Raw genomic sequence first — 27,843 nt, 5'->3', positions numbered from 1 at the left:
TTTTTTTATTCCAAAATATCAGAAGAGTTAACTTCAAAGTTGATAGATTATCAGTTTCTCTTTAAAGGGTGAATCATAACCTAAACTTTTTTTTTTATTTAGAGCTCAGACAGTATTCTTTTTCCACTTTACAGCAAAAAGTATTAACTTATAACATGCCTATAGCATTTGCCATCAGAATTTAAGTTAATAATTAGGAATCATTAGCTATGTGCATAAAATATTGCAGGCCCACAAGTCAGAAATGAGTTATAGCTAATTCTGCTGCACTAGTTTATGATTTTAAATAGAACTGGCTTCTCAAACCGCCCTTCCGTTGGAGAACATTGATCCTCCAGCAGAAGCAGGAGAATGGGATCTATTTATGTCTCTAGTATGTATCATCTGGCTTCTTTGCTTAAATTGCCATGGAATAACAGTTTGCACTAAGATACTGGATTTACTTAAGTTTCCCATAGCATTTCACCATTTTAAGTGTGGTCATGATACCATCAGGGAAAAGGGCAAGGGGCACAAGGGATACTGACATGTTCAGGGACTATAGCACCTCTGTCCATGCCAAGCCACTGCAGAAGACTAGCTTTGAGATAAGGAAAAGTTTTACCTTTATTTTCTTACAAACATATGCTCTAAATCACTACAGATACCTGTTGAGATAGGACAATTGATCCATTGAATGTGAAGTTACTAATATCTGATTAAAATAAGGCATTTAGAAAGAGGGGCAATTACTCTCAACAGGTGCTACTGCACCTAATAGAGAAGAATAAGACATAACAAATGCAGTATTTGTTCTTGGATTAGTCTATTTTACATTATTGGTGATGCTGCTACTTTTCTCCTAATTACTTTTCCTAGGACCTTTAGTTTTGCAGGTTCTTGTCAGCCACGTAAAATGTTCATTTCCTGTGAAAATCAGATTGTACCTGTAAGCATAGAGGCAGAATAGAAACAGACTGCAAGAAGGGAGAAAGGACAAGAATAATTTTACTCAGTCCCCATAAGGGTATAGTACATATATTCCATTTAAAGGTATAGATGCATCTCACAAATGGACCAGGACCYCCACTGTGGACCTCAGGGCAAGCGCCACACAACAGCTATTGCTTGTTCAGCTGAATTACTTCCCTCTCCACAACAAGAAGGTCTCATCTGTACTGCTTACAGAGAACAGTCCCCAGACCACATTAACTCATGAACACTGCTCAGGATTTTCTGGGAGAGTATTAATTGACCTAGACCAAAAAAATTACACCAAAGAACTACTAATAATGGAAAAGACATCATATTCTAGCTCTCCTCTGTTTACTAATCTAAATAAAACCCCTGACACTATATTGTCAAAATCCTGTTGCGCACAATAGTGTCTTAGTGGAGACATTCACACTGCAAGCCTGAAGAGGCTTAGTATTGTCTCCCAAAAAGGTTTGGTAGTCCCACTGAAGTCCCTTCTCTCTTCACCAATTGCAGCATGAAAGGCAGCATGAAAAATATAATCCATCAACCTTATCGGAGTGATGACCCCCTACTGAAAAGAAATTGGAAACATTCTTACATTTATTGTGGAAGTAAGTGTAAAAAATACCACATAAGTCTATACACTTTGTGTACAACTTTAGACGTTGCTGACATACTTGTTTCTGAGAGCAACCAACAAAGATTTTTTTTCCCATAAAGTTTTTGATGTCTTAGTCACACTGAGCAACTTCTATGATCCCCTTGGGGTGATGCAGACTAATTTAGATCAGGATTCAGATCCTATCCTTAACTCTTTCCTACTGACCTCAGTGTGATCAGCTGCAAGCCACATCACCTACCTGTTCCTCTAATTTCTTTCCCTCCTTTCTGTCTCTCCTCACTCATCTTTTGTCCAAGTCATAAATTCTGTTGAAAAGTACTGAAATGTTTGTACACTGCATAAAAAACTGAGGCCTCTCCCTAAAATACAAAAAATAGTCCTTTTAAAACTGACAATTCACCACAAGCAAAATATTTTGTCGAGATGCTTTGATTCCAACAGCTTTCCTGCTGAAAGTCATATGCATAACAGATTACTGAAACTTGCTAGCTTCCTAGTAATGTTCCAACCTTTTCTTGACTGCCTAGGTTTTCAGAGCCGCAGCACTTTATGAAGGATTCGAGGCTAGGACCGACGCTTCCAGGAAGCGCACTTCTACTGCAATCCACAGAGCAGACTGCTCTTGCATGAAAACTCTACCTCTCTTTCATAGAGAATTTTGAAAACTTCCAACTTGTAATTTACAAATGGAATAAGCTAAATTTTGTTCTGTGGAGCATTTTACTTTCTCCATTTCCTTCTACTACTGTTTGTAATAGATTTAGGAAACCTTGTTGTGTCTGTATAAATTCATTGGCCTTCTGACAAATTTAAACAGAATAGTCTAGAGTCTGATACTAATAAAACTTATTGGGTGGCCGACAGAATAAATACAGCTGAAGTTGAACAAGCTTCTAAAGGCTTGTCTGAGAAACAGGAATATTTCTCTAGTTGTTCTTCCTACACTCTACCCTTCACAATGTGCCTGCATGTGTATACCCAAAAGAYACTTAAGTCACACAGAAAATGCACRTTACTCTTTTGATATGAGAAAACTTGTAGAAGGACACAGCTCACATCTTACCCAGCAGATGATCCAAGTGCAGTTGGTTGAGTTAAAGGYGGAGCAAAACTTAAAGTTACACTTAGTTACCCTTAAGGTACTGTCATATCCACAGCCACTSAATGCTTAAGATTGACCTAGTTATATTTATAAATTCAGGTGGCCTGGAAAAGTATTCCAACACTGCTTCTTCCACCACCATAGCACAGACCAGCCTGCAAAGAGCACAAGCTGTTAACGCTTACTGGACAAGGGCAGCAAAAGTTTCCTAACCTGGTTTACCACAGGAGGAACAAGGACTGGGATGGTGCTATTGTGCTCTTCTTGCTGTGCGGACCCAAGGCAAACCCAAGATCCAGATAATTTTGTCCTCAAACAGAGCAAAGGCAGCTATATTTCCTTTTCATCCAAAAGTATGCATGTGGCATATATTTAACTCCTCTACTGCTCATTTGTCACTTGTGTCAAAATTAGGAGCATAYAGGCAAATATAATCTAAATTCAACTTTCTGTTTGAATAATTTACTGGAAGTCAGTGCTTAGAAAATAAAGAGAACAAAAACAATTAATATGTAGTCTCTCATACAACATACATTAGAAAAAGCTGAGTTAATTGAAAACAGTTGATCACYAATTTTACAATATCATGCAGTACAGCAAGTCTTAAGAGAAAAATTCTGGAASTCTTTTTGATCCTTGCTTTATTTCTAAAAGAACTAAAGACATTGCTATAGAAAGAGGTAAGTTCACACAGCTTTTCTGAATGAACAACAATGCTGTGAAAACTGGAATTGATTGATAGCCTACTGTTTGCGTCACTACATCCAAATGTTTACCATTTGAATCTTCAAGGAAGCAAGAGACAAAAATCAAAACAAGTTTTACRAAGACTTCAACGACACTAGCAATTTAAAATTGTATCCAGAATTGCTTAGACATGATAGTTGTGGATGAAAACAGTTTCCTTCTGCCTTATGCAATTTTTATCTTTGCATTACGCACAATGTCTAAACTTCTGGTGTGGAATAGGGAAGTTGTCTTTCCCTCTCCCAGATTAATTCTATGTTTTCCATCATTTTAACCCTCTATCTTCAAAGTATTCCACTGAACTCAGCACTGTTTCCACTTGCATTCACTGCTCTGTAGTTAAATAAAATCTTACTGTGTATACACCATTCTCCTAGTAAGATGAATCACCATTTCTAAATGAACTGTTTCCAGCATCAGAAGATAAGGATGTGCTATAACAGGAACCTCAAATGTATATTAAACTTTTTTTTTTTTTTGATTGCTGTGAATTATTCACATGTGCTTTTTCAAATTTGCTAAATTCTGAAGCTCAGCACTCATATCATTACTTCTGAAAACAAAGGCCCCCTAACTGGCAACAGGAACATTATCATCAGGTGCATAAAACCATGGGGTAATGCAGAAAGACCTCTCTGCTGACAAAACCTAATACTATTTATCTTTCATATATGACAATGCGGCTATAAGCAATGTGGCCTGGCCTACCTAATTTCAGTAAAATAAAGATTATTAGCTGGTAGAGGAACAAAGACTCGTTAGTCATGGTACCACCTCCCTTCAGTTGCAGTCCACTCATTTTGTCATTTGGCAGTTTTGGACAGAATACCCATAAGCAACACRTTCTACTGTATCTGATGTGTGGTTATATGTTGTATTTGCAGGCAACATCATAGTCATTAACATTTCTTCTTCACCTGCAAACCAAGCCATATGCATGCAGTCTAAGAAACCACAGGTGATATCAAACCTCAGCCTGTTCCTCCGTAATATACCAAATCTTCTTACAAATAGTAGTAACTTTCAAGACATTTGTCATAATCACAAATCCAAAAAGATATCGGGCACAGCGTATCAGGAATAAAACTAGTAAATTTTGACTTAAGTCTGAAAAGGTTCTTTAAACAACTTTTGGAGTGRAGAAGGGTTGATTAAAGGAGAAACTGGCCACAGTCATATTCTGGACTCCCCTGAGTAACCAGGGCACTAGTCTGTTGGTAACGCTAACAAACTAAGAAATCTAAAYTAGGAAATGGGGAAGAATGCTGATAGAGATTGACAGTCCCTAGGTATCTAAATATTTTAGATATTTCTGATATTAGATTTTCATACCTAATGTTATAAAAATTGTTAGAAAACTCAAGGAAATTGCAGTGTAATTCATAGGTCTGTCTATAACCGTATGTATGGTATCTCTCCATAGATAACAGAACATCACAGGAGGAAAGGATGCAGAGGATGAAAAAAGTCCTAAAGGAGCAGTGACAATTACTAGCTACATCACTAAAGATCTAAATCAATTAYTCTTAGGAAATTATCTTGGGTTTGAAAAACTACGGAAATAGTTATCAATATCACGGTGAGCTTGGTCAATGGTGTAGAAGAATCAGAAGTAAAGGATGGAAAAGCAGATATTAAAAGAACAAGAAATTATAGCAAAATAGTTATGTATGACTGGAGTAGAGGTATTGAAACAACATGATGAAAAAAAAGGGAATGGCCTTGGAACCACTGGCATGAAAAAATATGGCTTAGCATCAGTCAGAAAAAGAACTGATAAAAAGGTGCTGCTCTTCCAAGAAGATGGGATCAAGATTAGAAATAATTAAACARAGCCCCATACTAAATGACCAATTTGCCTCAGTTTTCAGTATGAACAGCTAATTGGAAACATCGGAGGGAAAAACAAAAAACCACCATCCATCCACACACTGATAGGCAATTACCAAAACAGAACAAAACAGTTCAATATGCTCAAACTACAAGACTTGCAAAAATTTACATCACAAGACTGAGACCTGAAATGAAATTGCACACCTTAGAGAAAAGATTCCTAATAACTCCAGGAGGTCAGGAATAGTACTGCATGAATAGCAAGTGGCTACCTTAATTTACGTATTTTCTTGGCAACTATGGAACTGAGAAGTTTGACCTCAAGAGAATACACCAAYTAATTTAAGAAAATAACATTTTAAGGAAATTTAGTAATTGAAAAATGGAATAATAGCATGAGGATATTTGAAGTAAAATTTCAAGCTGGGAAGTATCTTTAACTTCATTTATGAACCACTAAGTAACTCAAAAATTACTATTTGTTATTTTAAGAACTAGAAAATAGATAAGCAAGCATCTTAAAGGGAGATTACAGTAGGCTGTAACAGAGAAAGAAGAGGTTAGTGGTTTAGTTTGGAGTATAAGAATATTAACTTTAAAAATTACTAGRTATGACAAGCAAGACTTCACTGTTTCCCAAACCTTTCTCTACACAGAGGAGAATCAGAGTGACAAAGAAAAAGCAGAATTGTTCTGAAACAAACTGAATTAAATGCATTGATATAAAATGCATGATAATGCACTTCATGCCAAAAGTCAACATTTTCATAAAAAATGTAGAGTTTAACAGCTGGCAACAGCAGAAAGAGACAGTCAACCTTATTAGGCAGCTATCAGATGTCTGAGAGCCATGAAACAACGTGCACACCAAAAAAACCCACAATCCTCCGCAATCCTAGGATACCTCAGGCAAGACGTTTTCAGAAACAACAGAACGTTAACGCCATTGCACAGAGGTATGAGGGAGAACTGATGAACCATTTTGATAATACATGATTAAGAAAGGTAAATGGTAACTAGAACAGTAATAGAGAAAGGGTCTCAGAGAACGTATCTTGCTAGAAGGTGGCTATGGTGTGATATGACACAGTGCTGAATCCCATGCAACCCAGGGACTGCCACTCCTAAACCTCCTTCTACCTGACTGACTTGGTTTTACTTTTTCTGCTGCCACGCAACCACAACTGCTGCCTACGAATCAGCTAAACCAAGGAGGAAGGAAAACTATTCAGCTAATGAGAGAATAGCTGATTTAACACATTTACTATCTAAATGCTCATTTAGACAGAAAATTGGAGAGGATTATGTTAGATCTCTTCTAAACTAGTCTTCCAGGGGGAAACACKGTAAGGTGAAAGAAGAATATCTTTCCTGAAGGCTCATTATCATTGTATTACTTCTCAAGATGTTTGCTATCAGCAAAGGTAGCAATTCTAATTGTTATTCTAGAGAAAAGGATCCTCTAAGGCAATCCCCAACATGCACCCCACTTCCTAGGTGTTCAGCATTCTCTGCTCATCTGAAAATCTCTGTGGAAAGAGCCCATAAAGAAATATTTTGGGYAGATTTCACAGAGAAGGATAAGCAGAAGAGCAGAACATAGCATTTTCTTTTCAGTCTAAAGAGAGTCATCATTAAATTGCCAAATTTTACATTCTTAAAAGCATACTATTAGGAGACTGATTTCAATGCTTGCACAATATAATTTCTTATCTCAGGCATGCTGTCTATACAACTCTCACRAAAATTATCCAGGTGATGTAAAATGGCATTTTTGACATGATAAACTGCATTTGATTTGCCTCACAAGATCTAGGTTGAAATAAGYGGCTTAACTATACCCCCACATAAAATCCTGAAGATGACTGAAGGTTGGGAGAAGGTATATTAATCTGCTTGAGGACATAAATATGTTCTGGCTTCCCAAGCTGCAAGTTAAAAATGAATCCATGCTTGATCCAGTACGCTCAGAAGGAAAAAATAGGGCCAAGCTATGTTCCCTGTCCTCTACCTGCTAGAGGCAAGTGAGGCAAGTTTGTTATGGACTTCAGAAATGTGCATCTCTGATCTCATGGTCTCACTATTCCAGTATTCAGAGCACAGAGAAATGGTAAGTAATAAAAGGAGGAGAGAAGCCTACAAACAATAGCATTCATGTAATTCGYGAGGGTTCCAAGAACTGCACCAGCTTCTTAGAGTTTGTTCTAATTCAAAGTATTGCTTTTCTTCAGACTTGTTCATCCTTACTAAAAATGTATCAGTTGCTCAAATTCATGCATTTGGACAGATTGCTTCCAAAGAGGTATATTCTCTGTGATACCTCCCCTGCAGTTATTAAGAGAGAAGGGGGGAGGGGCGATAAAGAAAAAAAAAGGAACTGAGGAATAGTTTTAAAGAGATGAAAGTATTTGAAACTATTTTTTGCAACTGATACAGGTGTTTACTGTACAACATTCATTAACTAGGGGCACTACATACATAATCAATAAAGGATGGGTTTGAGGAGAGACAAGGAAGTATGGGTTGAAAATAACTRCTCAAGTAGTTCTACTTTAGAGCACTTCAATATACAGTGAAAGGCTTGAATAAATAATTTTATAAGTTAATTTAAATATAATGTAGTATCTAAACAGTTACCCACAGTTTCTAATAGCCCAGAGTAGATTGACACAACACTTTACAAGGCGTATTTTCACTATTAGTGTTTTAATGTAACCAGAAAGGAAATTTGTGCAACCTGTTCTRTTTCTGACAACTTTTTTAATAGAACATTGTGCTTTTCTACAGTTGATAATCAGTATATATCCAATCAACATATATATAATTTTTTTTCATTGAAATATTTTCTTCTCAGCACAATTAAGCAAGAGACTTAATTACATCCATGCTTCCTAAAGCAAAGGCATATAAACGCTGTGGGTGGTTCTTGAAACCCTTTCCTCCCTCTTCTTGTGGTGGTCCTTAAGTATCTGGCAGCAGGAACAGCTCACATATCTGGCTACAAATGCCAAGTCTGAAAGACATCTATTCTCTGTGTTCCCACGGCACAAAGCTTGGTTACGGATGTCACCAAAGACAGGCAACTACCACAATTAGCATGAAGCTTCCAGTTGAAAAGTCATTGGAAAAGAGAAAACTAACTATGCAAAAAAAAAAAAAAAAAAAAAAAAAAAAAAAAAAAAAAAAAAAAAAAAAAAAAAAAAAAAAAAAAAAAAAAAAGCACAACAGATGGAAAAAAAATGGAAAGAATAAGAAGCTCATATGGATTGTGTTGCACTGACAAAAAGATGCAGCTAATGTCACCAGTGCACTAATTCATGGAGAAGGAGGTTAAAAAATAGTCTTAGAAAAATATTCAAATTACTTTCTGAAATAGAAGTGAAAAATTCCTTCACCAATGCTTATTATRTCTTTAAGCATACCTTTGATGAGTTACAATATTTTCTCTTTTCATAAAAATCAAGTAAATCTGAACTTTGATAACATTGATTAAAGTCTAAAAATCCAGATGTGGAAAAGAATGTCATCACTTTGACATGTATTTTGGAAATCTACGTTATTTTGTCACAATATARTTTTAACACCCCAACCAGAACAAACTAAAATTGCAGATTAAGACAAAACATGAAGTTCACAAGAATAAAAATTAGAAAAATTAGGTCCGTGGGACAAAAGGACAATTTTTTATACCATGAAATTCAAAAAATCTTGAGCATGAGCTTTTTTTGCCTTCAGAAATTCTGCTTCATCTAGATTTTCCTGCGGAAAGATGATAATATCACCATTTTATAGACTATGTAAGTCCAGAGAATGGATTTATTGCTATTGTCAGATATATCCATTTTTTTTTCCAGAGGCTGGGGAGAACGAGATGCCTAGAACTTGACTTCAGAGAGTAGCTGACATTTTACATATTCAAAGCTCCAGAGCTCTCACTGATTCCAGGTACAAATAATCAAGTTGTTCTGTGGAACACTCGAGTCAGAAGCACCAGAAAAAAAAAAACATGGTGACCATCTTCCTAAAATAGGTGGTTTTGTAGTGCTCAGCTTGCCTAGTATCACCTATGAACTCTCTAGGGGAGAAAAAATTGAATTAAATTCCCAAGAGCCATATAAAGCTGCCTTAATCACAGTGTGTGCTGAAGTACACTCATTCACCATCTATCATTTCAACAATCAGGATAAAGKTTTTTCACTACACAACCCTAACACTAAAACATGCCTATTTTGTGCTGGAAGTGTCATGGAGGGGAGAGGGAAATTGAGGGGGGGATGTGGACGCTCAGGCACATGGAGATTAAGATTGTACAGGCAGTCTCAAATTCTGATACCTCCTAAATTTCAAGTATTCAACTTCAAATGAATAACTGCRTTAAAAGAAAAACATCTGCGCACAGTTTCCCAGGTTCACAGAAATGCTAACAAATTAAATTCTCATATGCCCATAAACTGGGTAGAAACACTTAGCTCTCCTCTGCATGTTGAGCTAATAGAGCATCTGTTGACAGCAGTAGCTTGTTAATCTCTCAGTGGACCAGCATCAGAGAGGAAATGGGTTGATTGAGTGGGTTTCATGGAGACTTTAGCAGCACAAAAATGCTGAGGTTCTGCAGTCTCAGGAGTCCATTCCAGCTGCTGGAAAAGGGAGAAGTATGTCCTAGTTACGGTTGCTAACATTTCTATAGGCAAACCTCAAAAATGGCACTACCACAATCTGGTGAGCTAGCATTTTTTGAGGGTTTTTTTGTACCTCAAAGCTGTATTAAAGCATGAGCACTTAATATGGTGCATCTGTTACATTCAAATAGCGAATGACAGAGTGGATTAAGACAAGCAAGAGAGCAATCAAAGCTTGYTCTTCTCTTAGAATGGGAAGACACTTACAGCGACTGATACGGTATTGRGAGAATATCCCTAGAAAGTGAGGAGATACTGCATGAAGGAGCGTATTATGATGTGGGTTTTTTTTTCTTAATAGTGGTGGGGGGCCTTTTTGTTTGTTTTTTTGTATTTTGTTTTTTTAAACCAGCCCTAATTTTAAGATGACCAGACTGAATGAGATATACTAAAAAAAACTGTGTGGTGATAAGTCTTGAGGGCATAGGAGAAGAGGGAGCACAGGATGGAGAGAAACAATGCCAAGGCCAAAAAGGCTTAAAGAAAGATGAAAGATTTATGTTACTGAGGATGAATGGCATTTCAGGTTGATAGTCATTGAAGACCGTATTTCATTCCAGTGATACGTAAGCTCAAGAAAATTACAGGGACAACCATCAGAAGTCAGAGGTACAGAGATGACACTGAACTGAAGCACATACGAGAAGCATCTGCTGACTGGACAGAAAAGATCACTCAAACGAATCAGGCTCTTCTGTTCTTTCTCTCCCTGTTGACCTCCCCCAATCACCTTTTCTGAATGGGCTAAGATGAGTAGATTGCTCTTTACCTCTTAGGTCGCCTCCATCACTAAATGGCTATCTTGCATCTCTACTGAACAGAATAGGATGGAGTGAAGTGGTCAGGTCTAAACCACTGCTGCCCTTCACACCTGTTCTGTGCATTGACCTTACCTGTACACATTCCTCAGCACTAGGAATCACTGCTCTTGTTGCATCTGCTTTTTGGATCATTTTCTATAAAGCTAACCCCTTTTTCCTCATCCCTCCATTTTGTCCTAGTTCCGTTTCTTCATAATCTGTCTCCTAGGTGTTTTCTTCTTTCCATATTGCCATAYTTCATTCTCCACTTTGTACCTCTGTCTGAGACACAGTCTCCTAGTACAGCAAGCCCTGCACAGATCTTCCCCAGTCCCACATCTGACCATCTATATAAACTCTCATCTCCTTGTTCTGCAAGCACAAACTGCTCTTCCTCCCAACCTTTGTTTCAATTTGTTTCTCCAAACTGGTCTCTAGACCACCTAAATCACTTCTCCAGCCAGACTTCAAGTGCCATTCTTTCTCKGATGCCTTTCAGTAGAGATCCACTTGCCATATCCTTCTCTACCCCTTCAGTCTTTTATTGACTCCTATTCCACTTTCTCTGTCCTGGTGTTCACAGCTAYTATGTCACTTTTTGGCTTTTGCCTCAAGCTCTTTCATCCTTTCCCATAGTTTATAATCACTCTCCCTATCACATTTAATAACTTCCAAATCTGTCATTTGCTCCCAAATTACTTGTCTAGTCAGCCTTCTCCCCCCCCACCCCTCCTCTATAGGATCCTTGTATCATACTCCCCACATCTCCGCATAAATTTATACAATATGTACTGTACTTAGCTCACACAAGACATTTAGCTTTCTGTTACCTAGTGGGGRAAAAAAAAATGAGAACATGAGAAGAACAATCCAAAGCCACAATGCAGGAAAGATTCTGCTGAATCCCAGATAGCTCATGTCTGTGCAAGGAGTCAGATTTACTAAATTCCAAGTTTCCAGTTTGCTCRGTAGAACCCTAAGGATAAAAACTAAGGCAAATTTAAGCAGATTTATATAGGAACAGATATGTATGCTCCAACAYAAACAAATCCTTCAGCCAAATTTCAAATCTCTAAGTGTAGGAATAGTAACTATTACGGTTTCTTTTTCTTCAAGTAGTCTTTACCCCCCAAAACTGAACAGTGCATGTATATACATACATATACATACATACATATATATATATATATAAAGCCTTTAACAAAAATGAAACAATTGGCATAGAAAATTTCTATCCTGCTATTAAAGTTTGGCATGTTTGTCAACAACTGAAAATATGATCTATTAGTGGAAATTGTCATGCAACTGGCACTCATAAAAAAATCATATTACATTCACACTTTGAAAAAAAAAATCACTAATTTGCAGTCCATGATGCAATATTTATGCTTTAAGATTATACATTCCCCACCTGCAGCTTTAGTAAATCCATGTAAAAATTGTCATCTAYTCTATCCTAGAATAACTTTTGCATTAATAGTTTTTTTTTCATTCAATTTGTGTTCCTGACTACCTTCCAAGTCAAAATGAATCATCATTTCTAATTCATACTTTTAAATTCCCTTTTCACTGGTGTTTGTGAGATTCTGAAACCTAAATACTTCAGTATAGTTAAGGAATTGTTAAATCTCCTTGTGCTAACATTCAAATCTATTTGTAACATTATGCTCCAAAATTTGGAGTTATTCTAGGAAAAAGGTGTTCCTTTTTAGGTGTTCCTGCATAGCTAGCAACACACCTTTTTTTTTTTTTCCTCCTTTTTTTTTTTTTTTTTTTTAAGAAATTACTGTTTCTATGTGTTAACAAGGATTCAACAGCGGTTAAAAAAATAGTAAGAAAAATATTTTGAGATACAAGTCAGTTTAAGATAGCCATACCTCAGAAATCAATAACTACCTGATTTTGAACAATGTAACTGTTGTGTAAAACTACATATTACTGATTTTTTTACATCAATTTCAAATTTACTGCTCTCTTACCAGAAGGTGATGTTACTAAACCCATGAAATCTGTACTAAGACCTCCTCTAGAATATCCTTTCTTAAATAACATTTATTTACTGAAAGAAAACATCATTTACAGCTATTGGTAAGACACAATAGCAAGAACAAGATGAAAAATATTTAACACTAAATGGTTTTGATCTCAGTTTGCCAGAGTATGTAACTTCCATATTTATCCCACCAAAAAAGTAAATCAAAGGAGAGTTCCAACAGCTGTAAACTCTGAGGCTCAGATAAAACCCAGAAACACTTACCCATACAAGTAAGTGTTGATCAAAAAATGCTACTATATGAAACGATATGATGCTACATGAACAAACTGGTACTTAATCCTACAATACTTGTTAGCAACTGCGTATAAACTATTACATACTTGTAACAACCTCTTTCCTTTCTGGCACATTCTTAAAGGTTCAATATATATATAGGAAAAAAAATACCTTCTGAAAATATCTCAATTTCAACCCATTTTAGAATTTTATATATGAAAATTTTATACAATACAAAATTAAAGATAATTTACTTTTTTTTGTTGACTTTTCCTCCAAAMTACTTGTTAAAACTGCAGAAAACAAAACGATTATTTTCATAACTGTGTGTACATGAGTTTTAAAACAAAACTTTCAAAGAYGAATTTTTCAGGAGTGCATAAGGACTCAATCTTGTCCTCTCCGAACACTGCAATGATAYGTAAGCACAACGAAGGGCCAGAAAGGAGTGAACTCTGAACTTCTGGTACTGAGGCATACTTCTGCCTCCATAAAGCCCTATATAAAAGAACAAGAAAAATTATTTATTGGACAAAAGTTATCTTTACAGTACCTTCAGGGATAATAGCACTAGGACACACATCTTTTAGGAGATCTCCCAAAGTATGCAGCTGTCCTCCTGAAGCAATTGGTCGAAATAGCTTCTGTATAAAAGGTCTCTCTGTTGTTGCCTGTTAAAATACCAAAATTAGCAGTTTAAAGACCAAGCAAATATCTAGTATCGTTATTGGGATAGGCAGGAACTAGGGCAGAACAAGAGGTGGCAACAAAAGCTGTGCCAGGCATTTCCATTTCTTACTTTCCCCCCCCCCATTTTTTTTTGCATCTCATTCACATAGTGAAATGCAGGGAAGGGTTGTTTGTTTGTTTAACATTTTAAAGTAAACTGACACTCCAAGAAACTGTAAAGATAATTTATAAACAGTGTCATGGAGACGTAAAAGTGTTAAATGTATTTTTAACTTCTGTTACAACAATAGGATCTGCTTGAACAAAACATTTAGATATATTCTTAGATTAAGTAAATAACCATGAGCGCAGACTTAAAGAGTCAATATATGCCTAAATRTTTTGTGAAATCAGAACAATACTGTAACAAATATTCAGTATCTTCCAGAATATTTTATCTTCCTCCTTTTACAGATGCATTAAACACTGAATAGGAAACAAGTACCTTTATAGCTTGAGCTAGGTGAAAATTTTCCAGCAGATTATTTGTTGAAAAACTCAAACCATTTCAGCTCCAAGAAACAGAAGACAGATTTTACAAGTGCTGTGCTCCAACAGAGAACCTAGAGTCTTCTGCCTATTTAAGAAATTTACCGAGACATACAGAACATATATGCCCACTTCTGCTGCAGATAGGTCCTCTGTACAGGAATCCAGAATGATTTCAGTTATGGGCCCTGTGAGATCTTGCACATCATCACAATTTCTTTTGGCAGCAGCAGAAGCAAAACAGCTGTAAGTAACCATTCTCAGCCACCACCTAGAACATAGGCAGTAAAACTCCTGAAGTGGCAGCAGAAATGAAATAGCTGATGGGATCTACACACTCCATTCTCTAAGAACTGCGATTACACTAAGGTAATCCCCTCCGAGGCTCTGTATCTGCAGCTCCATGGTCAGCAAGCATCTGATCTTGAAAGGACAGGGAAAGTTTTTCCTTGATAACCTGACCTCTCCTCTCAAGCTAGGCATCTGAGCCAGAAAACATATAATCTCATAYGCAAACAACCCAAAATTTGTTGCTGACAAAATTTTTACTAGCAGCTAACTACAGAAAGCAACAGACGCAGCCTGCATTCCAACTCCAGTAAATTATACCTTTATCAAATACTCATCTAATGAGGAAAAAAAAAAAAACAACTCATGCAGAAAGTCAACAGCCAGTGCCCCTTGGATTTAAAAAAAAAAAAAAAAAAAAAAACAATTTTTATTTCTAAAAAAAAACTCCCAAAAAAAAAAAAAAAAAAAAAAAAAAAAAAAAAAACTTTCTCCAGTTTTTCTCATGAAGACTGATACTGATTGGAAGGAACTGACCAGCTGGTGTGGTCCATTCTCAGTGTCCTCACCGTAAGGGAGTGAGGATGCACAGATGGTGTTAATGAAGTGTCTGAACAGATGAAGAATGATGGCAGGCACATAGCCAGGGCATTCACCTCCCACAGACACATGCTTGAGACATGAACTCTTTCAYATTCTAGTGGAAAAGTGTTCTTTCAAAGCATCATACAAAAATAATCTGAAACATTGTTACAGCAAAACCATTTTCCTACCATTTATATCTAAAAAAACCCCAAAACAAAACACTCACCATGCACACACAAAATCTAATCACAGCTCTTAAGTGCTTGCCAGCTAAAGCAACAGAAGTAGAAACAGATCCCAAGGAAGAAGTCCTGCAAAGRTGGTCCATCATCAACAGGCTTTTAAGATAAGAATTTCCCAAGTACTTTTGCAAAAGTTTTCTGTTCTTTATAGGCAAACCACAATCAATATTTTTTTCCCTAATTATCATAATTTAATGCTGTGTTACAACAAGAGGGAAAAATTCAGAGATGTATTTTCTAAAGGTTCTCCCACGTAGCTTGACTGCTACAAAGTAACATCCTCAGCCATTATCATGAAACATTATAGAAAATAAATTCAAWTTCATATTGTAAGTGTTGAGCAATACAGATGTGGTAATGTAAATAAAAATCACTGGTTTCCATCAATGTTAAAATGATAAAAGTAACTGCACGTAAATTGTTTATACAAAGACTGTGGTTCACAAATATAATTTTACAGAAAGAGCGTTACCCCGACATGCTTACATTTCTTCCCTCCCACACAGCAGATGCTTTACACATTCAAAGAGTCAAAAGAAGAGTCTCATCCCACAATCTAGAAACATTTATGAGATAAGTTTTCAAAGTATCTTAGTATAGCAGCATAAACTGATTTCGAAGAATGCTACTGTTACTCCCTTTGAAACTGTAGTACTAGTAATACAGGCCTAAATTGACTACAGCTTTCTACTCTAGTATTTACTCTAACAACATAAAAAGTAACAGCCAATACAAGTACTGATGTAACACTAGGTTTGTACAATTTGTTTAATCAATCATGCAAATCAGTTCTATCTGTAATTCAACCTACAAAGACATTCCTGTGCAAGCATTAACTGACASTGACTATAAATAATCTAAATCAGGTTTACAAGTATTTTTTCATACAGTATCCATTGTTTTTTCCTATAAAGATTTTTATAGCTTCAATGGCATATAGCATTTCTTCATTATTTTCCAGCATGGCTCCARTTTAGTGGCATGCTGTTCAAAAACCACTGCATGCTCTTCAGGGTACTATAGGTAAGAGCCAATCAATGGTTGCTGATGATGTATGTGTAAAGGGAACGCCTTCAAGCATACTAACATGATTTGCAAGGTAAGTGCCTGGCACAAAATTTCTAGCTCTTTTAATGAGATCATGTCCACAATYCAAAAATAAATCAGTGAATTTTTATGAAAAAAAGATTCAGTTAGAAGTTAATGTATCTTCTAGAATGTTGGACTTACTTYATTACAACACAGATTGCATCATTCTTCYATACTGTCTCTACAGCACCACAAATCTTTTGCTTTACGAAACAAATGAAGACTTTGCTCTTTTTTAATGCCAGTTTAAAAGTGATACTTAAAGAGGAAGTATACAGGAAAGGAAAGTGACAGTGAAAAAAATTACAAAGACATCGAGGCTTAGCGGATGCCTCTTCAGAGCTACATTTGTTTATTTTGCATTTGCTTTTGTTAGAGATAAGCTTAAGAAACTCTAAAGAGTACAGTAAGAAAGGACAGTTCATTAACAGTAGCTTGCAAGATGGTCTCATCTGCCCAGACATCCTGTGAGAAAGTCATTCAGCCTCCTATCTGCCTCTATATCCCACCTTTAAAATTGACAACAGTACTTTTATACCATACACAGTGGAACGAGGAGAAATAGATTAAAATAAGATATTTAGGTATAATAGCACTGAAGAGAGTTATAAGTGAGCTAGAGTTCTAGGAGGACCTTTAAGGCACTATAAACTCTCAGAAGATCAGAGACAAGCTATATAGTTACATATTGTGTTAGCAATTAGAACTTCTTTCTTCACAATCATCCTGCCAAAAAGAGTACTCAGCTTGCCTGGTCCTTTTCAGAATCAACAGAACATCAAACACTGCACAAAATCCACAATTTAATTAGTCAGACATTTTATACAGGATGCATCTTCAAATGAAAAACATAACCCAAGGACTGCTGAGTCTTAATCCAAGAAGACAAAAAGAAAAAAGAAAAAGAAAAAAAAAAATCACAGTTACTGGTATTTCCAACTAAAGGAAAGGATTTGGGTTTTTCTTACTAAATATTTTAACTAATAAAAGCTACCAAATATATTGAATCCACACAAAACCCTCCAAAACCTGTAATTCCCACACATGCATGACCTAGCAACCTAAAACCATAAAACTTTAGCCTTCCCTACATGTTTCATAATATTTTCATAAACTTGCCAAGTTCATATTCCTTAGGGCTTTGCAATGAAATGCTTTAAACTAAGAAGTTTGATATAATCAAATCTGAATTTGTTTAAACAAAATGATAAACTCAACCAAGAAGCTTTAGAAGTAAAAGCAAGAGCTTGTATAATGATTTAAGTAGGTATTTTTTAAATATATATCAGGGAAAACAATGATACATCAACTAATCCCTGAAAACGAAAGTTTTATAAGTTGTATTTAAATATTCAGTCAAAAATCCATTTTCCACACCAATTTTTTWAAAAAAGGTCTTCTGCTTTGTAAGAATGTTTTCAATTAAAAATCTTAATACATAATGAGAAAGTGACTAATTAAAAGGTGACAAATTGTTTAACATATTTAGTCGCAGAACTACATACACCATACAGCATGTATGTGTATATCTGAAAGCAAGACACTGCAAAGCCACCTCTGAAATACTATTCTTTCACTGGTGCTGAAACTCAATTCCTCTCCTAGAATTCCCAGGTATATATTTTAGGCTTCTTTTTGCTTAGTGTTATACTCAAACGAATAATTATTTCATTGTGGAAAAGACATAAAAGCATGTGTGTGTGTTTGCTTTTTAGAGTCTGCTTACTGGAAAGTAGTCAGGTTAACAGACTGAAGGTTTAAATGAAAATTGCAGATGATCACCAGTAAGCTCAGGTAAGAAAGAATTTTAGTCAGAATAGGAAATATTTCTGAGTGTGTAGAAAGAGGAGGGGGRAAAAAAAAGTTTGAAGGAGCCAGTCTAAGGTATCTTCCTGAACTGAACTACCTTTCATTGTCTAAAATTCTATGGTTTTAATAAAGTTATGAAGCAGATGAAGCAACTGTAGATATTTTGACTTTTTAGTTAGAAACTAGTCACATATTAAGAAAGGTTACTTGGCTCTTAAGCTCGTCATACATCCTGATACCAGTAAAATCAGGCCAATAGAAACATCTGCACCAATAATAAAATTATATAAAATATATAAGCATCAATAATAAATTATACAAAAAATATATAATTATATGTAAATATATAAGAAGAATAAAAATACTGTGTCACAAAGATAGCTTTTATGTGTATAAACAGCTAACAGTAGATAGTCAAAAAACCAGAAAGGCAGCATATGCAACAAATTGCACCAGTGACGTAGAAGGGGTAGAACATTTAAATAGCAAGGCAAATACTGACTAGTGTCATCCAGAAAACACAAATAGGTGACTATGCAGTAAAGAAATCTCAGACAGATTTAATCCAACTCATGTTTATTGTTCTGCATTGTTGGGATGCCTGCAGACAGTGTAAGCTGGTGATCTTAGCAGAAAACAATGACGATTTATATGCAGAATGGTTTGTGTGAACTTAGATCTCTAGTTCTTCCCCACCTTTATTCTATATTGCTGTACTAAACTTCCTATCTCCAATCAAGCTGCTGCTTAAACAAAGAAAAACTAAACCAAAAAACAACCAATCACTTTTACAATGGCCAGTGTAATTCTGATTAAATCACTTTTAAAAATTAAATGCTTCAAATATTTATGTATAAACAGTGAGCTAATATCTATATCAGTCTTTTCGCACTTTGTTGCATATTTCATGTTTACATGACATATTTAATATTTTGAAGCATTTATATTTTCATGTTCTATCATCTCATCTTAAGCTAGGAAAATAGAATAATTAGTGTGATACCCACATCCTAATTTCCTCCACGACAGAATAAAGGTGATCATGTAAACCAGAAATATCAGTAATGCTTAATTGGTACTTGAGTGATTCCTATTTCATCATTCAATTAATAGAAGCTTACAAAAAGGGCTAGGCAAGCACATATTGAAGGAAAGGTTATTTCAGGCACAGTCTTGCTATGCTAAACTATGGATCTCCCCTTTCCAATTTAATCTGTAATCTTCCTCACATTAAAAACATAGGATACAGTACATTACTTATTAAATTGACTTGTTCTCCTGTGGTCTTATTTTTATCTAGTGGTTTTATTCTTAAAATATTTCCCTTTTCACAATCCCTGCTATTTCCCAGCATAAATTCTAGTTTATGCATCTAATTAAACAAATTCTGAGACTTGTGTGCCAGGTGGAGTTTCTATATTTTGCTTAAAAAAGTATTTCCAAAAATRATTATACCCTTACTTCCTCATTGACTGTTTTACAAGCAATCACCCAGCACTTCTGTCAGGATAATCTTGCAATACTTAATTTTCAAAATGTGTTAAGAAAAAAATATATTTTATTAAGGCTATAGATTCAAGTTACACTACAATTTGAAATTCAATATTTAAATGTCAAAATGCAAGATTAAGGTAACTTCATTTTCACTGCTACATCATAGTATAGTGTATCTATGCAAAAGGACTGTACATTCTAGTAAGCTGCTTTCAAACCCGCATTTTTTTTTTCTTTAAAGGAATCCACACAAGACTAATAAAATTAAAGCTATATCCAATTCCCAAAGAATTCAGTAAAGGGTCATTTATTCATTTCAACACAAAGAAGAAAGACTTATCTTAAGCTACATTAGAGCTACTCAGGGAGCAGTCTGAGAAGCAGGAGCAAAAAAATAAAATAAAATAAAATAAAAAGTGACATTTCTTCCCCTGTCCCTTCTTTTATGACAATCTAGAAAACAAGACTCAAAAATAGGTTAGTATGCCAGCCGAAACTATAATACTTATTATCACCCAATGAAAACATTTTTGGCTTTAGCTTATAAAAACTTCAACATAATAAACAATCTTATTTCCCCAAACACATCTATTACAGTAATTCAAAGCAAGTTGCCTACTAGAAGCAAGATGCAAAACCATTCAACGAAAACTGTGATACATTTGTATCTGTAGAACAGTCAGAGGAAGATTTTCCACGGACTCTGGAAATCTCTATGCAATAACACTTCCAATGAAGGAAAACTATTTCAGTCACCGTACACTTTTGTTAAGTTATATGCAAATTTTAATATTTTGTTATATCAAGAATGACTGAGATGAAGCCAAACATGAAATAAATGCATTATATTAAGTGTCTTCAGACAATAATTTCAATTACAATATGAAAGAGATGAAATACAATGTTATATGTCAACCAATCTAAAAAAGATGAAAACAAATGTGGGAATGCTAGTTTAATAATGCCTCATTAAAATGTTCTGGATCAATTTTTCTCATTAATAAAATATTTCATCTGTGCAGTAAGAAACTGATCATTGCCCTCAAAGTAACTGTACTACTCATCACAGACTTGCTCCAAGCTGTAGTTACAAAGTTTAATCTACAATTGTTGTGGTAACAGCAAAGTTGACTTCTAGAAAAACAGAAATTTAAGTAAATAAGCTGTTCAGAATATTTTATTCAATCTTAGAGTTAGCTGAATTTTTGCATAAAAATTCATTATTTTTTCCTCTGTTAAGTGATTATTTTACTTGAACATATCAAATTCAGTGCCCATTGTAACAGATCATAGTCAGCAGGAAAAGAAGAGATGGAAAGTGAAATTCTCTGTTACTGAACCATTTTAATTGACTTGTATCTTTGTTCTCCCCCAAAAATCCATATGAGTCAGAATAGTTGCCAGAATACAAGTTGTTCTATCACGCTTACATCCACAGGTTTGCATTGAAAAAAGTCTAGTGTAAAAATTAGAGACTTTCAGATGAAGCTATACTGAAGTCTGGAGCTTTTTTTAAAAAACTTAGGCTGTGAGAGGGAGCAAGAGTAACTATACATAATTGCTCCAATACCCGAGACTATGCAATACACACTACTAATGCTTTAAAGATATCTTTAAAGAAAAGGACTCCTTTTTAACAATTTCCTTAGAAGCACTGGTTATGCTGTCGCTAGCGTCTGTAATGTATTCTTGATGATTTCTTTGGGAGAATGAATACACCATTCTTTTAGAAAGCATATTAGTCCAGGCCAGACTTAAAAAAATCTATCAGTAGCAGACACTTGCTAAACCAGGTTAGACATTTCACTTAAAGTTATTATGACTGGACTATTCTGATCAAATTAAAAGACTATTTCTAGAATTTCCTTAGTCTCCACAAGAAAATGAACTCCAGCTAATAGATGTCATCATTATGATTTTTCTTTCTTTTTGCCTTGAATCAGGCAAGTACTACTTTCAGAATTTTGAACCACTAATCTGTGATGTCACACCATAGTTTAAAAGCATACGGTAGGTCACGTTACAATAGAACTAATTTAAATTCTTTGAATAAAGAACTAAGTTATGGTTTTATATGTCCAGCATGTAACTAAAAAACATATGATGAAAGGAAGTAGTATAAGCACGCTCAATATACCTATCTCGAATTACCAGAAAAATTGACTCACTGACAGGATGTGATGGGTTTGCAAGGCTAACTGTAAAGCCAACAGGCAGAATAAACCAAATGACTTTTTTTTCCTAATACGCTTTTAATTGCTCTAATAAATTCCATATTTTCAGTCAAAGTTACAGCATACCGCTATACTATAATCTAAGAAAAAAATGCACATTTTCATTTTTTCTGAAGTTTGTAGTAGGATTTCTGCAGTTGAGTGGTAAGAAGAAAAATCTGGTTTCACTGTGAAGTTAAAGTTTTTATAACTGATAATGAATGATCTTTATACTCCCTAATATTCTTAAGACACATGCAACAAAGATAAGAAAACTGAAACGAACAGGCTACACTTTGGACATTCAATTTGCACTAATAGCAGTCACAAATTAGCAGTGCAGAAGTACATCACTAGACTGAAGCTTAAGATAATTCTATGAATGCCTGTATGTACACTCTCACGTGGTCATCACAAATGTGTATTTAGAAGCAGCTTTAAAACTTATGACAGAAATTCTTACTTTTAAGATTTTATGTGAAATTATGAAAATACATAATATATTGTTAAAATGAATATTTCACACCATATAGGCCACACAAACTTACTCGATGGATCATTTTTATCCCACAGAAAAGACTCTAATCCCAATTACTACAAATTTATTCTCTTATCATAAGATTTTAAATGATTAAGGAAATACAAACTTACATGTGTATGTATCATAATACAGTATACCTATATTATATTCATACATACACATCTCATTTAACATGAAAATTCTGGTATCTCTTGTGTAGTATCTTCAAGAAAGCTTTATAACCTTTTAGTCTTTGAACACTAACAATCACTGTTTTAAAAAGTAATAAAAATTATATAACGTTTCCCTTGTCAGAAGCTTCAACTTGTTATAGCCTGCTGTTTGGCAAATGTTTTATCAAAAATTGTTGCAAGTAAAGTAATACCTATACCCTTCCCCCCAAAAAAGAAAAGAAAAAGAAAAGCTTCAAATTAAAGCTACAACTAGAATTACAAACACATTTGGAATAAAGTTAAAATTTTATTTTTAATGTAGTAGGGTTTATTATGGTTGTGTCTTGACAATAAAAATGAATTGTTTTGGTCACAAATGGTTAAGAACAATTCTCCTAATCATATATGGGCAACAGCTGATGTCTTCCTTGCAACTTTTCATTGTACAGAATACACTGTATGAAACAACCGCAATCTTACCCTAAGTTCCTACACAATTGACAATTCAGCATTATTCTAAGTCTAAGAAGAAATACGGCAGCTATTTAGGTTGATTTGGCCAGATGCACTGCTGAGAATCTTTCCTTGCACACCTTAATTTTTTTAAATCACCCTTTTCCATGCTATTTAAACTGGCAACATACTTCCTTACAGTATTATAGAAAAAGTTTTATGTAACAGCAACAGTCATGAAAAACATTTGAAGTTAAACTCCTATCTTGTGTTCCGAACACACAAAAAATGTGATAATCTGAAAAAGATACACCTATTTAGAAAATAACCTTTATGGAAATAATTCAAAATTTAATGGGTTAACTTAATTATATCATCTCAGGATAGAAGACATTGTTCCCCTTTCTATAATCTGTTTCTAAAGATGCATCACATTGATTTTATGCCTATGTCAAATATGTTTACATCTCATCATATTAGGGCATAAGGGAGGGAGGAGCACAAAAAACAAGGCCCAAACCTCCCTCAGATTCTTCAAAGAATCTTAAAATTTAGCTTAGTAGCATGCAGTAGGAACCTGCCACAGAATTCATAAGAACAACAGATCTTTAAGGAATAATTTAATTCTCTGTGGCTTAACAGAACATTCAAATGGCTTTCTGGAATGCCAGCATGTTGATTCTGAACTCCTTGCATCTTTGAATTTAAAATTTTTCTAAGGGAACCTTCACCTTTGTAAGTGGAGATATTGAGACCCCTGTGAGATGTTCAGAGATTATACTCTTTCACATCTGCAGCGAGTTTGTCGTTTTGTAAATTCATATTGCAGAACCTCATTTCCACTGGGTATGTCTGATGTTTACTTCTTGGTTGCAAGGGTTGCAGGCCTGGTAAGTTAAGTAAAAAGGCCACATAACCACATTCCCTCAAAACTGAGGCATTTTCGCACTGTTGTTTCTGAGAAAGGCTGCAGCTGGTTCATAATTTCCACTGCTGTTGGGAAATATGGATTACTGGATAATAACTCATCTTCTTTGATTATTTTACATCCACAGGAAAATTTTCTTCAACAAGCTGCCAAATCACCTATGTAAGGACAGCATTTAGTGTTTCTTCAGTTGTCCTTAACCATTTTCTTTAAGGTTTTTAGGAGAAAAGTGAGTAGTGGGTTAGTGGATAGTGGGTTGAGAATGTATTGCCATCTGTTCTTTAAGGTATATTAAAGGATACCCCCTAAAGTGCTTGTTCACACTGGGACTCCAATCAGTATTCCCTATAGAACATGATCACTTGGAGGATGGTCTCCAAGATAAATGAAGGCTGAAGCACTACCCTCCACCAAAGTCACATTATTCTGATTCCAGTAGTATCACAATACTTAACAGTGTAGAGTAGCTCCGTAAGTCCATAAGATGGCCACTAATATTTCTAGAATGGAAGGACATTCAGCCTTAATCAATGCTTTATCATCTCTTGACTAGCCTGGACAAGACTTTTTAACGAATATGCAGTGAAAAATCTTGTGTTAAGATGGCCAGTCTTCCCAGAAAAAAAAAAAATCAGTAAAAAAAAAAAAAAAATGAAGAAAAAAAAAAAAAAAAAAAAAAAAACAAAAAAAAAAAAACACAAAAAACCCCCAAACACTGCTTTTAACAGTTGCAGTGTTTTATGCACATATGCAGAACTAAACCTAGCATAAAAGCAAGCAATTGAGTACTGCTTAGTTGTGAGGCAAACAACCTTAAGAAATGGATTTAAATGCAAAAAATTATATTGTTTTTCTTAAAAGCACTGTATGAAGTATTGTACTACACAACGCTTTCATCCACTTACAGAATTAAAACCACTATTCTCCACAATAAGAATCAACTAAAAGAAATCCCTACAGTCAAGAGCAGTAAAATGTCTAACATTTCCAATGTGTGTTAATGCATACGGTATTCCTAGAGTATGGTGTCATACCCCACTTCCTAATAGGTTTGTTTCATTTCACAGTTGCATATATACAATTTACTTTCAGACTTTTAGAAAGTACAAAGAGAAATCTTGGTACTTCCAAAAAAACCTAAAACACTATTTCTCGATCCTGAATTTTGTGCTAAAGTTAACCTATTCTGTTTACTTATTTTTAAGTAAAACAAAAATAAGATGATGCACTAACACTGACAACTCAAAACAGATACAGCTGTGACTTGCATCTCAACCAACTTTAGCTTCTTCCATCATCATCATAAGCTACCCTTTAGTTAAACTCTTAAGCAGTATATAGCGTATATGCTGCACTGACACAGAAATAACCCTTGAAAATAACACCTCTCTTACCCTCTGAAGAAAAAAAATCCATACTTGCTTTTCCTCTTATTCTGAATGCACAGCAATTCACCATGTTTTTTTTTTTTTTTGCTATTACTTTATAGTGTAATACATACAATTACGAAGGAATATAGTCACAGACTGCAAGCAAAAGTCCGTCCTGCTACAAAATAAGAACCAGACTAAATACAAAGTGAAAGTGGCAAATCAGTTGGCGTTGACTAAACTGAGTAAAACAGAGAAGTAAAATAATCAGATTTAATGATCAAAGGAAAAGGCAGTAATATATTAAACATATATTAAATGCTATTAAAACATAGCATTGACAAGATCCAATAGTAACTCTATAAATAGTCTTAATTCAACTGAATTACTGCATCATTTATTGTCTTTATTCAATCTTCAACTCGTCTATATATTCTTGAGAATTAACACTTGATTGAATACATACATTAACTTTCGTAACAAATTTAGGATGGTATATAGAGTACTACTTTAATAAAACAGCTCAGGGAAACAGGGAAACAAAAACTTAAATCTCAAGTTTTAAAATCAAAATTTTATCATGAATATTTACATATGCTTTTTTATTTCTGGGTTTATTAGCATAAGCCAGTTCAGAGCAAAGATGAGAGTCTTACAAGAACAATTTGCTAAAAAAAGCAAGCTATAAATTTGTGATGAGGGAGTACATAAGGAGTGCATGTCAGATTAGTGACATTTTCACCAGACTGTCAATTATTTCATGACAGCTCAACACAAATTGAATGCTTTGCTAACGTAAATTAAAAAATAAAAATCTATGCAATAGTTTACACAAAGTAACTTTATTCAGCGAGATACTACTGCTTTAGATCCTGAAAGAATCTAGGTGTATCAAAAGAGAATCAGATAAGATAAAAAAAGATTTAAAAATTAAATATTGCACAGTTTTCCCCAACGCGCAGAATATTGGATATCCCTAAGTTATCTAAACCAGTTACAACATAATTCAGAACCTCAAACTCACTCCTTTCTCATATGAGCACAACTACTCTCTGTATACAAATCATGCTTATGTTCAACTCAGAAGTACTACTGCAGCTGATTTGGACAAGCCCGAGCTATCTTAAAGCTATCCAGCTTGGTAACAGTGCAACCACAGCTCAGAGTAGCTACCGAAGTTAAGGCTTTATAGCCTCATCTCTTCTCAGTCTCCCTCCTCGAGCTCTGTGCAACTCATACAATAGCTTTCAACTAGGCAGACTGACAGGTTTCCAGGTAACAGCCACATTTGCATAAGCTTTAGTCACATATCTGATAACAAATACAGTATATAATCCCAGAATTTTTCTTTTAAACTCTGTGAAGCCCCCATCCTGCAGCATGACTCTGAAAGGCACAAGGCTGATCTTGCACCTGGTTTCTTTGAAGTCTTTCACAAGGACTGCATGAACACCTCTTAACACAAAAAATCATGAACTTCAGCAGCAGATGGACTGAGCTAGCCCATTTCACTTTGCATTTAAGTGAACCACAAGAGCTCACACAATTATGGAACCTCAACTGTGACGATAGAAACCTTCGGCTGAAGGTGACAATTTGTTAAACAGCTATTAAAAGATAACACTTCTAGTGCAGAACTGAACATCAATCAAGTTTAGAAAACAAGTATTCACAGTAATTTATGGGTCTTGCTGCCCATACAGAATATTCCCTGCAAGTTTTATTTTCTTTATAAGGAGGCATTAGGAAAAATATTTGTTTACCAAAGCTTCTATACTTTCTTATTCATAGAGATTTGATTTTTGAAGAAATTTAAAATGGGTAAAAGCATGAGTTTTCAGTGTTTCTTCAGCACTGACCTATTGGTTTTAAAACTAAGTCATTCTGTACACTCTATTTTACTATGAAACAATTTTTTAATTTTTTTAGGACAGAAATTGAGTTGAGCATAGCACTGTTAGACAAACTAAACATAATTTGGCAAGAGTCTTTCATTCACTCATAATTGCTCTTTTAAAAAGAATGTTTTAAGAAATAAAAGACCTACTGAAAATAGAGCGATTTATGAAATTGGTACTTTTAATAAGAAAAAAAAAAGTTGAACACAGGATTATATACACGTCTATTTGACAGCATTTTGCATTAGCCAACAAGAGATAGAAACTTGCTGTGTTGTGTTGCCCTCTTCAGGTCGATAGCAGCTATATTTTCTAGCTATTTTGGTTGAAACTTGCAGTTTCAAGAAATAGCTAACTTTACCCTACCAACCCTTCAAGTATTTCTAACCTAAAATCTTGTATAATCAAACTTAACTTTTGGTCTCCCAAACTTTAATACTAGCCTTGAGTCTTACCAAAATATTAGCTAGTGTTTGAGAAGACGACTACAAAACAGCTTCAGCACAGGCAAGCAAGCCAGCCTCAAAGAGCTCAGTTGATTCAGTTTATCA

The 27,843-nt window shown here is 34.9% G+C and overlaps 1 protein-coding gene across 1 annotated transcript in view; it reads right to left on the bottom strand.

Annotated features, from left to right (window-relative positions):
- The window catches only part of ATG5 (autophagy related 5), a 79,890-nt gene that overhangs the window by 12,847 nt on the left and 39,200 nt on the right, over positions 1-27,843 (bottom strand). Inside the window, exon 6 of the mRNA XM_085306919.1 lies at positions 13,566-13,683. Coding sequence (XP_085163045.1) covers positions 13,566-13,683 — 118 coding nt within the window. The remainder of the gene's footprint in view (positions 1-13,565; positions 13,684-27,843) is intronic.

This window comes from Rhea americana, unplaced genomic scaffold, assembly GCF_003343005.1.
Source record: "Rhea americana isolate MKP2758 unplaced genomic scaffold, rheAme1 scaffold_25, whole genome shotgun sequence".
Classification (NCBI taxonomy): domain Eukaryota; kingdom Metazoa; phylum Chordata; class Aves; order Rheiformes; family Rheidae; genus Rhea; species Rhea americana.
This window is presented reverse-complemented; position numbering and strand designations above follow the sequence as displayed.